General features: G+C 38.2%; 2 protein-coding genes across 3 annotated transcripts; one reads left to right on the forward strand and one right to left on the reverse strand.

The window, feature by feature from the left end:
* Positions 1-360: 360 nt before the first annotated feature.
* LOC135673825 (phosphatidylinositol N-acetylglucosaminyltransferase subunit P-like) lies at positions 361-10,126 on the forward strand. 2 transcript variants are annotated; one of them, XM_065183162.1, is made up of 4 exons: positions 361-692; positions 789-861; positions 9,133-9,251; positions 9,691-10,126. In XM_065183162.1, the coding sequence occupies exons 1-4, from the start codon at positions 479-481 to the stop codon at positions 9,801-9,803; spliced, it is 519 nt and encodes a 172-aa protein (XP_065039234.1). In that variant the 5' UTR covers positions 361-478; the 3' UTR covers positions 9,804-10,126. The 2 variants fall into 2 exon arrangements, with proteins under 2 accessions (XP_065039234.1, XP_065039235.1); XM_065183163.1 differs by having other exon boundaries at positions 789-857; positions 9,174-9,251.
* A 221-nt stretch (positions 10,127-10,347) lies between these two features.
* Positions 10,348-11,611, reverse strand: LOC135583041 (expansin-like B1). The gene is made up of 5 exons (XM_065185253.1): positions 11,428-11,611; positions 11,245-11,351; positions 10,974-11,155; positions 10,733-10,862; positions 10,348-10,663 (listed from the first exon to the last, which is right to left on the reverse strand). The coding sequence occupies exons 1-5, from the start codon at positions 11,570-11,572 to the stop codon at positions 10,463-10,465; spliced, it is 765 nt and encodes a 254-aa protein (XP_065041325.1). The 5' UTR covers positions 11,573-11,611; the 3' UTR covers positions 10,348-10,462.
* Between the last annotated feature and the right edge of the window lie 3,038 nt (positions 11,612-14,649).

The following is a 14,649-nucleotide window of genomic DNA, read 5'->3' on the forward strand; positions in this document are numbered from 1 at the left end:
AGGGGAGGAGGCCAATGTGGCGGAGTGGAAGGCGAGGTCGGATGAGGAGAGTATGAAGGGAGAGAATGTGAAGAGTGAGAAGATGGAGTGTGAGGAGGGTTGATTTGAAATAATTTATTAGTCTAAATCGACTTAAAAAAAGTTAAAAATAAAAGAAAAATGAATATTTATGAAAAGGAAAAGCTTCAAGCCATCCCATACAAAAACGAATGGTGAGGACACTGTTTGATAAATTGCCCTAATTACTTTTGTGTGTTGATTCCTCAACACAGTTGGCATTATAACAATTTGAAAACACATTTGTAAGGACAAATACATTATTTTTAAAATGCCAGGATGTGTGTGTAAAATTACCAGATGTATTAGGAATCCCTAACGGGGGAATCGCGCTCTCTGAGCCAACGGGTTGGCGTTTCACAGGGTTGATACTTTCTTTCGGCAACGCTCGAAGAATCCGTTGTTCTTGAGAGGGAAAAAGATGGAGGAGACGCCACCATCACCGACCTCGCTGGTTGTGAGCAGCCCGAGGCGAACGCTGAGCCTACTCAGAGAGAGGAGGCAGAAACAACCCATTCCCGATCCCGACGAGAAGACCGCCGCCTCCGCCGCTGCGGCGTTCGCCGAGGAGCATGGGCCGAAGCCTTCCGAGGTCTACGGTTTCGTCGGCTGCATCACCACCGTCATTGCAGCAGGTGTTTGTCCTCTCACTGCACCCGATTGTCCAAAGTGGATCATTTTGCCTGACAAACAACTTGTGTGTGTTTCGTTGCCTCATTTTCTTGATGTAGTGATCTTTATAGTGTGGGCGTACACTCCTGAGCCGTGGTTGCATTATTTGGGCATCACCTACTATCCTAGTAAGTAAGTGAGTTTTGATTGTATGCTTGTCTTGTTTCTTTAATACGATTTGATTCCTGATCATGAGTCCATACTAATGCTTATAACCTGATTGATGCTTGTAAAAATGCCCCAACGAAATATGTTAGTCAATTATCCCAAGATTGATATTTTGATATTTTGTGGCTTTTTGCCTTCTCGGAAATAGGAAGATATAGTGTATCCTCAGTGATCTATTTATTTTTGTTGTTTCATCAATGTCGGAACTACAATCGAAGGTTGGTGTCACATTCTGTACGAGGGATCGTGATAAAGCAGTACTGATATCTCCTGATCTCATGCTAAATTGCTGATAGAGATGCATTTTTCTGTGGCTTGAAGTTTTGGATTGAAACAGATACTCTTCCTTTTGACTCTTTATAGAAATGAGTTTATCATCACAGAGTATACCTTCAGATAGCTTATAAGTTTTTAGTTCTGGGAGGTATCAAAAGCAGCTAAAATTAGCATGTTGGCTCTGAAAGAATTTACATTAATTATGTTAGGTTCGAGTCACACTAAGAGGGGGTGGGGGGGGGTGGGGGGGTGAATTAGTGCAGCGGATAAAACCATCGGTTTGAAAATCTTTCGTTCGATTAAAACCGATTTTGGAAAAGATGTTGACTTGAAACACGTTTGGAAGAGTGTGCAGCTAAAGTAATGAGGAAGTATGGTGGTTTGCAATAAATGTAAATAGCAAAGCAGAAATGCAAACCAGATTTTATAGTAGTTCGGCTGTCGTGATCTACATCCACTCCCGATTCCTCTTCTGTCGAGGCCACTGGCATCCACTAACGGTCTTCCTTCAATAGGCGAAGACCAACCACCTTCTTACAACTCTATTCTCCTTTTGCAGGCTTAGGAGAGAACCTTTACACCCTTACAATCTCCTCTCTTAAACTTCACGAACACTTAGAGTTTGAGAGGAGTTCACACAAGATTACAATAGCGTTTTCTTTTCTTTTTTGCTCTCAATTGTGTAAGTTAACTAGGGATGAGGGATATTTATAGGCTTTAAGTAGATTCAAACTTGGAGCCTAAAGGTGTCTCATCCTGGGTTTTTCGGGTTCTGGCGATATTACCGCTTGTGTTGGGCGGTACCACCGCCTGCAACACTGACATTGAGCGATACCACTGCCTAGTCTGGCGGTACCACCGCTTGACACCCTGCCACTAGGCGGTACCACCGCCCAATCTGGCGGTACCATCGCTTGACACAGTCTCGAAGATTGTGCCATGATGGTTCCACCTGTTAGGTCACTGTTTGGGCCTTTTCACTTGGTCCAACACAGCCGAAACTTGGGCTCAATTAGCCCATAATTGAGTTGGCCCAATTCAACCCAATTATATGCTAACTACGAATTTTAAGGCATACACTAAGTTAAATAAGTTCGGTAAGTCTAGGTTTCTTTCGGCGAGCTTCCGGCGAACTTCCGACGATCTCTCGTCAATATTCCAGCGGACTCCCGACAAGCTCCTGGACTTCATGACGATCTTCTTGGTGAGTTTCGACGAGCTTCTTTGGCAAGCTCTTGAACTTTTCGATCAATTCTGACAGAACTTCCGACGAATGTCCGGACTTCCGACGAACTCTTGAACTCCTAACGAAATTTCGTTCTTGACTCCGGGATTTCATTTTGCTTTATGCCTTGATCGCTATCGTAGTTAATCCTACACACTTAAAACCTACTTCGATCTAGACAATTATTGCAAAGCTTGAATCAAATGTTGTCTGGTATGTCATTGGTTCATGGACGCTTCGTCCGATTCTTCGGCGCATCGTCCTCTCTTGTGGCCTATTGCCTAATTGGCCAGTTGACCTCCACAACTTCGATTTTCTTGGCACAATTTCTGCTCTTCTTGGCCCGATGCCCGAACCTATGGCCCGAAGTCTTCTGCCGATACGTCAACCTATCATCCGGCTCGACGTCCAATCTTCTGACATGTTCTACTTCGGCCCAACATGATTCTTCCTGCCAAGGTTCGCCGTACCGTACCATACCGGCATTTCGACCCGAGCTCGATACGGTACGGTACCGGTGTACCGGGCAGTACATCAGGGCGTACCGAGCGGTACACCTTGGTGTACTGAACAATTTTATATTTTTTTTTTCATACTGTAGCACTATAGCGGTACTTGGCGATCCACGTACCGGTAACCTGTCGGACCGGTACGTACCGCCCGGTACGAGCGGTACGCTTCGGTATGGCAGACCTTGCTTCCTGCTTTAATTGTCTCTCCCTGATCGAAGCTTTTTGCGTCACTCAAAACGCAGATCAAATCATAAACACTATCAATTGGTTTCATCATCAAAATCCGAGATTTAACAAGCTCCCACTTTTTTATGATGACAACCAATTGATGACGGAGTTAACCTTAACTCCCCCTATCAATATGCCATATCGATAGAACCTTGAATTCAAGTTGAATTCAAGTCAAATCAATATTTCATCATGAATATATACAACACATTATATGCATATCATTGCATTGCATGCTTATCATAAGTTTTGCATGCATCATTATAAATATTTCAAATCATCATGATATCAAAATATCAAAATATATTACATCCTACCATATATGATTCTCATATCATCATATCTTCTCCTCCTTTGTCATCAACAAAAAGGAGAAGTGCAACTATCAAGTTTTAGATATATAATTTCAAATCATTGCATTATAAAAATAATCTCAAGTTTTATCATCATGCAAGCTAGTAGTTTTCTTTCTTCTCTTTTGAGAAGTGCATGCTAGCAATTTTGCTTCCTTGCAAGTTTTTCTCCTTGCAATTTATAAGCTAGTAAATTTAGCAAGTGTTATATCATATTAGAACATGCAAGCTAGCAAATTTATATCTATTTAGAGAATACAAGCTAGTAAATTTTACACATATGAAAGTTAGCAAAATTTTACATCTTTTTTGCATCTTCTTGAAATGTGTAGCTTAGCAAACATTGCTTCTCTTGAGATTTGCAAGATAGCACTTCTTGCTTCTCTTTTAAGATGAGCAAGCTAGCCAGTTTGCCTCTTTTCGTGATGTACACGTTAGCAATTCTTTCTCCCCCTTTGTTATTGGCAAAAAGAGGGGAATAACAATACAATAGTGCAATTCATTTCTCTTTACTTCAATCTTCAAATCATGACAAGGATAAATAACAAAGATGATGAATCAAGTTATGAATGTCAAAAGACCATATATTATTTTTGACAAATTTCTTCATTTGTAAATAAAAAGTATGATAGGAAACGATCTTGATTCAAAAATAAGACTCAAGTTATAATTTCAAGAATTCACAAGAAAAATCATAATTCATTTGACAAAAAGATTATCGATTCATGCATTTGAATAAATATTTTTAAACCAACATCACTTCAACTCATCATGCATAATTTTAAAATGTAAAATCATCAAACATGATATAATCATTTGTTTTCAAAACATTCATCATTATTTTCAACTCATTCAATTTGTTAAATCAACCAAGTCCCTTTCGAGAGATTCAAAATGAAATGAAGTGATTTATCGATCTCTTGAAATGCTAGTGATTTTCTTTCTCCCCTTTTTCATTGTAAATAAGAAGGAAGAAGAGGGGAATAATACATAACAAAACTCAAGTCAGAAATTATCAAGATGTCAAGTAGCATATCATGATTTATTAGAATAAGTCTCCTTTTTAGTGAATATAAAAAAGAATCGTAGGAGAACAAGATCTCAATTCATGCATATAAAATATTCAAACATCAAAATCATTTTCATAGTCCAAGAGATTCATACAAATAGATTCATCAATCTCTTTTTGAAAACTCAATAAGATAGGGATTGAGAAGTTTTCAAGAAAATTGTATTTCCTTTTTATTTCATACAAGCATGCCTTTGTCATTTATGTCAAATCAAAACATGCATCATGTTTAAAATCGAAAAAGCAACTTTCGTTACGGCAAAGATCGATAAGCCATAAATTACAAGAATCATCATGCATAATTTCGAAATATAAACTCATTAAGCATGATCATTATGCATTATTACTTTGGGCATGATACTAAAACATGATTTTAAGTTTTCAAGGTATAACATGCACAATTTCAAACTATAAACTCATTAAGCATGATATCAAACCTCTTAACATTTTCATTAAAACATCAAGCATAGTTTCATTGAAAATAAGGCATCTTTAATCAAAATCGAAAAGCAATACGGAAATGAACATGATACACACTATTGCTTCTTGAAAACATACATAAGATTAATCTTATTAGGTGTACAAGCATTAGATTTATATTTAACATTTTGTTGTATTTTTATAAAACATACAATTGTCATTATCATTTTTAAAATTATTAGCATGATCCTAATTTTTTATTATTTTTTATTTTATTAATAATTTACATATAATTTTTTCTAAACTAATTTAAAAACAACTCATGAAATGCATCAAGTAATTTCAAAATAAAGCAAAGGGATTTTGATTACCTCGTTGTCGAAAGCCGTTAAAGCGTAGTTTGTCACCTCGCCTTTGTTGGTTTTTTCTTCATCTTCGGATGAACTTGATTCGTTCCAAGCCACCTTGAGTGTTTTCTTCTTTTTTTGTAGCTTCTTCTTTTTAGGTTCATTTTTGTTTTTTGATTCTTGTTTTAAGAATTTTTTAAGCTTTATAGTTAAGAGTTCAAAGTCATCATCACTTGTGCTTTCGCTCGAGTGGTCTTCATTTGTTCTAAGTGTCAAATCCTTCCTGTTCTTTGGAAGGTTGTTCTCAAGTTCGTCAAGTGTCACATAAATCATTTCATAGGTCATTAAGGACCCAATAAGTTCTTCAATCAGAAAATAGTTCAAGTCCTTTGATTTTTGTATTGTCGTTACTTTCGAATCCTAAATTTTAGAAAGTGATCGTAACAAGTTTAAGATTCGAAAAACTTTTATTAAGAGCTTTTAGACTATTGACGACATCCGTAAAACGGATGTACATGTCTCCAATAGTCTTGTTTGGTTCCATACGAAATAATTCAAAATCACGCATAAAAATATTTATTTTAGAGTCTTTATCTCTACTAGTGCCTTCGTGTGTGATTTCAAGTGTGTGCCAAATGTCAAAAGTCGTTTCGTAAGTAGAAACCCGATTGAATTCATTTTTGTCTAAGGCGCAAAATAGAGCATTCATAGCTTTAGCATTTTAAAAAAAAGTCTTCTTCTCCAAATCATTCCAATCGTTCATTGGAAGCGAAGACCTTTGAAATCTGTTTTCGATCATATTCTATAAATTTAAATCAATAGAAAGCAAGAAAACTCTCATTCGAGTTTTTCAATATGTGTAGTTCATCCCATTGAACATAGGAGGACGAATGATAGAAAGTCCCTCTTGAAAGCCGAAAAGAGTCATTTCTCTTGGGTGTTAAATCAAATGAGAAAAAACATGGCTCTGATACCAACTGTTAGGTTCGAGTCGCACTAAGAAGGGGGGGGGGGATTAGTGCAGTAGATAAAAACGTCGGTTTGAAAATCGTTCGTTCGATTAAAACCGATTTCGGAAAAGATGTTAACTTGAAACACGTTCGTGAGAGTGTGCAGCTAAAGTAATAAGGAAGTATGACAGTTTGCAATAAATGTAAATAGCAAAGCAGAAATGCAAATCAGATTTTAAAGTGGTTTGGTCGTCGTGACCTACATTCACTCCCGATTCCTCTTCCGTCGAAGCCACCGGCATCCACTAACAGTCTTCCTTCAATAGGCGAAGACCAACCACCTTCTTACAACTTTATTCTCCTTTTGCAAGCTCAGGAGAGAACCTTTACACCCCCACAACCTCCTCTCTTAAACTTCATGAACACTTAGAGTTTAAGAGGAGTTCACACAAGATTACAACAGCGTTTTTTTTTCTTTTTTGCTCTCAGTTGTATAAGTTAACCAAGGATGAGAGGGGTATTTATAGGCCTCAAGTGGATTCAAACTTGAAGCTTAAAAGTGTCACATCCCGGGTTTTCCGGGTCCTGGCGGTACCACCGCCTGCAGCACTGACACTGGGCGGTACCACTGCCTGACACCCTACCACTGGGCGGTACCACCGCTTGACAGTCTCTCGGAGACTATGTTTGGGCAGTACCACCGCCTGACACAGTCTCGGAGATTGTGCCACAACGGTTACACCTATTGGGTCACTGTTTGGGTCTTTTTCACTTGGCCTAACACAGCTCAAACTTGGGCCCAATTGGCCCCTAATTGAGTTGGCCCAATTCAACCCAATTATGTGCTAACTACGAATTTTAAAGCATACACTAAGCTAAATAAGTCCGATAAGTCTAGGTTTCTTTCGGCGAGCTTCCGGCAAACTTTCGATGATCTCTCGGCAATGTTCCAGCGGACTCCCGACAAGCTCTTGGACTTCACGACGATCTTCTTGGCGAGTTCCGACGAGCTTCTTTGGCAAGCTCTTGGACTTTTCAGTCAGTTCTGGCAGAACTTCCAACGAATGTTCGGACTTCCGACAAACTCTCGAACTCCCGACGAAATCTCGTTCTTGACTCCGGGACTTCATTTTGTTTTATTCCTTGATCGTTATCGTAATTAATCCTGCACATTTAAAACCTACTTCGATCTAGACAATTATTACAAAGCTTGAATCAAATGTTGTCCGACATGTCATTGGTTCATCGACGCTTCGTCCGAATTTTCGGCGCATCATCCTCTCTTGCGACCTATTGCCCAATTGGCCAGTTGACCTCCACAACACCGATTTCCTTGACGCAATTTCCGCTCTTCTTGGCCCGATGCCCGAACCCATGACCCGAAGCCTTCTGCCGATACGTCCGATCCTCCGGCTCGACGTCTAATCTTCTGACATGTTATACTCTGGCCCAACATGATTCTTCCTGCTTTAATTGTCTCTTCCTGATCGAAGCTTCCTGCATCACTCAAAATGCAGATCAAATCATAAACATTATGAATTGGTTTCATTATCAAAATCCAAAATTCAACAAATTGTAGTCATATTGGTATTTTGTTTTCGTTTCTACAGCCCTAATGGTAAAGATGATAATATTTCAGATCTCATCATTAAATATTTAGCTTTCAATATTCTCTAGATAATGTGAACATGTAGAAACTGAACTTTCTAACTTTCTTAAATTGAAACCTCAAAGGATGCATCAAAAGGTCCTAAAGAAGTGCATAAGTTATAGAGGTTACTTAAAATTTCCCCTTTTCTTTCAATTATTTCTCTAGCTTGTTCTTGAAAATTTGTTGCCTTTTTAAGTATAGTAATATACTTTTCCCCCAAGTGATGAGTGTAGAAAGAAATACTTGTTGATATTTCGATTAAGAGAGCCTTACCGAATTTTTAGGGGTACAAATTTGATGAATTAAGAAACTAAATCATACAAAATCAGGAAACTAATTTCATGAAAAAATAGGAAACTAATATTTACTGAATCGGGAAGATAATCTCCTTGAAATCAGGAAAATAATTTTTTCAAAATCAGGAAAGTAATTTCCTCACAAAAGAGGAAATAATCTCCACATGTCAACAAGGAGGACTGCCAAACTGACAAGACCAAGATTTATCTTGCACAAGCAACAAGCAAAAAGAAAGAAAGTGTTCATGATCATTTATACCCTTTGACTCAACTTGAACTCATGGAGGATTTTTTGTTACTTTCTCATTGATATTTAGCATAGAATGGTCTCATCTGGTATAAGGATCAACTTTGATCTAATTGGAGCCACTATGTAAATAAATTATTGTCATTCTTGAGGGATTCTATTTGATTATGTAGACTTGTAATATATACGTGAGGTGGCTTAATTAGTTTGCCAAATTATCATGACATGTAATTGAAGTTAATTACGTGCAGCATAAGGTCTAAGTAAATTTTGAGCTTGGTGTAACCCACGGTCATGTTTTTATTATTCTAATTAACTGTACTATCTTGTTATTATTAATTATAAATGACAGTAAGTATGGGTCGATGAAATAACTTATAGGGGCGTGTTTGTTCACTAGATGCTTTACTTGTCAGAGGATCTGTTTCTACTGTAGTTGTGACCAGATACTATTCCAGAAATTCATTTCTCTGATCAAATAATGAATATATGATGATGTAAATAAACCATAATATGCTTGAACTCTGAGGAGAGGCTTATCTTTTCAGTTAGTCTACCATGCTAGCCATTTTTCATTTGTATGTAATAGTCATGTTAGTATTGAGATGTACTCTTGATGATGGAGGTTGATGCCAGTTTGTTTAATTGAATTTACAATCAGGTACTGGGCAATAGCAATTCCATCTTTTCTTATTGTAACAGTGGTCTTGGCGATGGTTTCTTACCTTGGTTTAAACTTCATGGTGACTCCTCCTCCAACTTCGTTTAACATAATGTTTGGTAAGTGTCTTGCTTCGTTAACGGTAGTCTATGTTACCAATTTCATTTGATTAATAACTCGAGTCTATATGATTTTTTCTGTTCTTGTTCAGGTCACTCATGCAACGTTTTTTCTAGTCTTGAATATCTAATTCTTATTGGGCAGGCATATTCTTGGTAGAAATATCAGTGTTAAATAAAACTCTATATATATTTCTTCTGGTTGATGTAAGATTGGAAATAATTCATTTGGACCCTATTTCTTGTATAGAAAAGGTTTACATAATTTAATTTTCCTGAATAATTGATGGCAGAACCTGAAAACTGTTAACTTTAACCAAGATTTATATAATCTTCATGCCGTATGTGAACTTTGGAATTTACATATTAGTTATCTGGCTTTTGCATACATGAAAAGTACATTTCTTGTGAACTCTTATTGGTGCATTTTGGTTTTCAGATGAATATAGCCGAGAACGCTCTACAGCAACATCTTTGGGCGGAGAGGAACGACCTATCGAGCCTATTTCTGATATCGGTGTAGAACAGATAAATAATATTATGTTTGGATGAAAATCGAAGCATACACACAAGACGAAAAGAAGGGAACTGTCAGGCACCAACTCGAATTGAGCAACTTGTCTGCATCAAAATGGTGGTTAAATTGATTGCCATCTCCATGTGTGAAAGAGAAAGCTGATGCTGACTACATAATACGATCTACCTTTTCTTTTGTTTCCTCTGAAAGATTTCAACTTCATATTGGAAATTTTGGAGTGAAAAGGTACCATCTGTGAGTTGATATTTCATTCAACCAAAAGCAGGCATTGGCTTGCTTCTTGTTTGACCTGCGAATGTGAACTTAATGAAAATGCTCGAGTTTGGTTCTTGTTTGACCTGTGAATGGGAACTTAATGTCAATTTCATTTCTCAAGCATATGGATGGATGTCTTAAAAATTCTCAAAACATTATCATCGAGGAATACAAGGTTATTATAGCTTGATCTTGTATCAACGGGAGGTTTAAGCATTTCCTGGTGTCCACCGAAAACATTATCATAAGAAACCCAATTAATTCTCAAATTTCTCTCTCTGAACTGAACAAATACACTGAATCTTATTGAGCAATAATTCTGTTTATTCTAATTTAGTAAAAATAGTTGGGAAGAACAATAAAAACCTCGTGACCACTGTCTCAATGTTACAAATCTATCATAAGCATCTTTCTACTACTACACTTGTATTCCAGAGTCATATATGTCTCCTGCAGTCCAGTTCTGAGGTATGTTATTGGGAGGCACCACCCATGTCTCATCTCCATCATCGCCTCCACTCAACAGCATCCTCACAGAGAGAGGCCCTCTTGGTGGAGATGCTACCGCCCACACTGCTCCGTGGCTCCTCTCCAACAACTTACAGGTTAAGTTCTCGGTCTGCAGTAGAAAATCCAAAGTCAATAGGTAAATCATTAAGTATCTAACAAAGCCATCAGGCTGTAGTACCTCACACAGCTGAACAGCAGTAATATCCTTGTTCCCTTGCTGGTACCATATCTGGAAGGCAAAGTAGTAGAGGTTGCTGCTCTGGTCAATCTTGAAGGTGATGTTCTTGTTTGGATAGCTGCATGATACCCTGAGGTGCCAGTCACAGCATGAACATGACGAGTGTCTTCATGTTCTTCACACTATCTGACTATATATCATGCTGCCGTAGTACTGAAATCAGCTGAAGATGAACACGCACCTGCGGTATTCGATGCCGACCGCACCGAGAGATAGAAGGGAAGCACCTGCATCAGCATTCTGACCCATGCGAGCGAAGGCGTGCTGGCTGAGAATGAAGTCGGTGTTGCCACTTGCTCCCGAGTCCGTGATGACGATCGTGACGCCGTCGGTCGAGCAGTACTTGGTATCCGTGCATCGCACCTGACGAGGTACTGCAAGTGAGTGACGTGACAAGCGAAGCAATGGCGGAAGAAGAAGAAGAAGAAGAAGAAGAAGAAGAAGAAGAAGACCTGATAGCATGCACCGCAACCCACGCCATTCCTGTACAGGTTCGACGCTGCCGAGACGTCCCCGCCGTTGAGCGTCGCTCCGAACGTGCCATACTCGCATGCACCAGCTGAAGGTTTCATGGACAAAAGGTAAGGGGAGAGCAAAACAAGGTTTCATGTTTCATGCATGTGTCCGCAACTTACTCTCTGTCCCTTCTTTGTCAGAGTTAGGGTAGTAAGCTGCACTTGAATGGGTAAAGCAGACACTGCAGGTATCCCCCTTGGCCTTAGACTGGCAGAGAAGCAAAGGTAAGAGGAGAAGCAGAAGTTTGTGAGCGGAGAGAGCCATTGGATGAAGAGGAAGCAAGAAGAAGAGATGGTGGGCAAGGGGAGCTCACGTTGGAGTATTTATAGTGGGCATGGCAGACACCAATCTGGATTGGAACAACTTTAGGTGTTGACATTCTTTGAGATTTGGAATGCTTCCCATCATTGACATTGCAATCACCTTCTAGGATCTAATAATATGCCAAGTATCATGAAATGCAAAACAACTCACTGGTTAACCTTGAAAACATAACTTCGACAGGAAGATTCATGGCACAGAGTGAGTCGGGAGAAGAAGAGGCTGCACTGAGATGGAAGTCCAGGGTGGTGGCTTTACCAGAGCATGATGGTTGAAGAAGGCTTAGTGCTCTTGTACCAACTGCAGGTTGAACAATATCCATCCTGATAGAAGAAGAAGAGTTGGTAGATTGACTTTAGGAATTCTGCATCTCCCACAACCCAAATCTTCACGGCATCCCCACTAGTGCTTGAGATTACCTGGAAACTCTGAGTCCGCTGCCGTCGAGGAAACCAAGAGGAAGTGCACTTGGAAGTCTGTGTCATCACATGACATTTGCATTCTTCCTTTCTATCTCGATCGCAAGTTGCATGGAGTAGGTGAGTGCCACCTAATGGTAAATGGTCCCTCTGCTCATGTAGCCATCCTTGATCTACTGTGCACACAGACCATTAATGCTTTCAAATCAAATGTCCAAGTTACCATACGTTCAACATAGTTAGGCAAGCATACACCAAGGCTGTGGGGTTGCAGTGAAGGCCACAGGAGTTGGATGAAGACCGTGAGTCATGTCATCACATCAACTATGACATTAAGATAGCATGATAAGGTTTACGATCCATCTCCGCCACAGAAGCTTGAGACATCAGACTTGCCATCTTTAGGATCTGTCATCTACAAGCAGGCACCGAAGCCATCTCTCATCTGTACGACATTTGATGTTAACGAGACTATTAATTTAATAATAATAATAATAATAATAATAGATCTGTGATTCAAAATTTCCTTCATCGGGATATTTATTACACCTGAAAAGAGGAATGAGAAACGAGAATTTGATCCCCCAACTCCACATGCATACGAAGTGTAGGAGAGCGAAGAATTGGAAACCATGGCACAGAAACTATCTATAACTCAAATAAAATTCTAGAAAGAGAAGAGGAGAGAGCTAAACAAAAATAAAGTACGATTCCCCATAATAATAAGTGCAAGTTCACCACTGCTGCTTCTTTGGAGGGAATCACAAAACAGTAGCACATTATCATACAATTTGTACACAAACAAAAGCAACAACGCAAGAAAAGCCATGAGAAGTCATACAAGGAAAGGCGAGGCTGAAGATTCTGCTGCTCTGTCCTCCCAAAAAGCCAGTGAATTGTCACTAGTAGTACTGTTGCATGCTATCCCTCAGAACAGCATCTGCTTGACAAAACATAGTGGAAGCCCTCCTCGAACAGCCTATGCATTTCTTGTTGTAGAATTGCTTCAATAGGGTGATTGATGAAGCCATAAGAAAGACTAATTATCAGTTGGGCTCATATTAAATATTGGTTTCTGGTTAAGATCACTACATTTATGAGATCTTCACTAGTATAAGCACACATGATTCAATTAGGTGAACACACTCGGTTCTTTCAAATTATATGTTTCTTGTGTTCTTTGTAATGGTAAGTGGGTAACACATATTAGATGTTGGGATTTAGGATTTTGTTATTATTATTGCTGTGTGGATAACACACATTAGATGGAATACATCTTCGCAAGTGAACTTTTATCTCCTCAGGCGTGTAGATGTAAACTTGTGAAGTCTACTAAAATTGGTAGATTATGAGCTAACCTATTAGATTGATAGGGATGTGTTTAAAACTGATTACATAAAATTTGATAGATATGATATGATATAAGCTTAGATGGATATGATATAAGCTCATTAGCATTAGATAAAATTTGGATGTTGATGAAATTGTTAACTTCAATTGTCTACTCGGTTAAGGCAATAGAATTATGAACTTTGATATTATTAAGTACTTTGTCATTCATCCTAACAAATATCAACTGAGTGAATAGGAAAAATATTAATAATAGACTTTATGAGAGTAGTCTCACTAGCCTATGAAATAAATGGATTTTTTTTTCTCTCTCTCTCTCTCTCTCTTTTTTTTTTTTTTTTTGTAGCTTTATTATCAACCATGCATTGAAATCTATAGACAGTCTACCCAAAGACAGTTCATGACCAAGTCCACTCCTTAGTTTCGAGACTATTTAGATATATTATCTGAAGGATGGATCATCATATCAGGATTTTTGGGTTTCATATATGAAAAATAAAACTCTGATGCGTTTAGAATTAAACGAGGAGATTTCTTTCTGTCCACCATATTCATGCTGAAAAGACTTCCAATCATTTGATATTATTTTTTTTAATTTAATTTTTATTAGCGTGAAACATGAAAAAAAATAACTAAGGAAAGAAAAAAGATAAAAAGAGGACAAATAACAAGGAGGGAGAAGGGAAAGTAAGCTCTATAGTCTACGTCTTGAGAGGGTGAACTAAAGAAAAGGTTCAGTTACCAATCACCATTTCCTCTTGGCTTAGCATTATCTTTGGTGCGAAGAAGCTTCATAATCTAAGAAGAAGCAAATTAAATATGACTATTTAAAAAAATATAATAAAGGTGTATGTAACAATTCTGATATAAAGACCCCTAAGAAAATATAGTCATAGAAACTTAACTTATAGAATCAAGTCAAAGCAGCACGAGATTGAAAAGTGGATGCCAACTAGATATTTCATGTTAATATCTCATCTAAAAGTAATATTCCTCCGTTCGAGAATTTAATATTCTTTAACTGACAATTGCTATGAAATAAAAACTAGATAAAGAGTTTCTATATGTATATTTTCATTTCAAACTCATTGAAGGAATATTTTGTTGAACTCATAGCTCATGAATTCAGCCCATAGTGGGCTTTAACAGCCCAGTCCATCCCTTTTTCACTTAACCCTAGATCAAATTAGGAAGGTGTGATGGTTGCGATTTTTGGGAGAGAAAAATTGTAGCAACGAGGTAGATTTTACT

The sequence above is a fragment of the Musa acuminata genome, chromosome BXJ1-5, assembly GCF_036884655.1.
Source record: "Musa acuminata AAA Group cultivar baxijiao chromosome BXJ1-5, Cavendish_Baxijiao_AAA, whole genome shotgun sequence".
NCBI lineage: Eukaryota > Viridiplantae > Streptophyta > Magnoliopsida > Zingiberales > Musaceae > Musa > Musa acuminata.

Bases quoted from the DNA above. Each gene is read 5' to 3' on its own strand.
- LOC135673825 (XM_065183162.1), top strand. From the start codon at position 479: ATGGAGGAGACGCCACCATCACCGACCTCGCTGGTTGTGAGCAGCCCG. The intron at 862-9,132 runs GTAAGTGAGTTT...ATTTACAATCAG, and splicing joins ATCACCTACTATCCTAGTAA to GTACTGGGCAATAGCAATTC. The intron at 9,252-9,690 runs GTAAGTGTCTTG...TTTGGTTTTCAG, and splicing joins TTCGTTTAACATAATGTTTG to ATGAATATAGCCGAGAACGC.
- LOC135583041 (XM_065185253.1), bottom strand. From the start codon at position 11,572: ATGGCTCTCTCCGCTCACAAACTTCTGCTTCTCCTCTTACCTTTGCTT. The intron at 11,156-11,244 runs GTCTTCTTCTTC...GTACCTCGTCAG, and splicing joins GTTGCGGTGCATGCTATCAG to GTGCGATGCACGGATACCAA. The intron at 10,664-10,732 runs GTACTACAGCCT...TTTCTACTGCAG, and splicing joins CTGCTGTTCAGCTGTGTGAG to ACCGAGAACTTAACCTGTAA.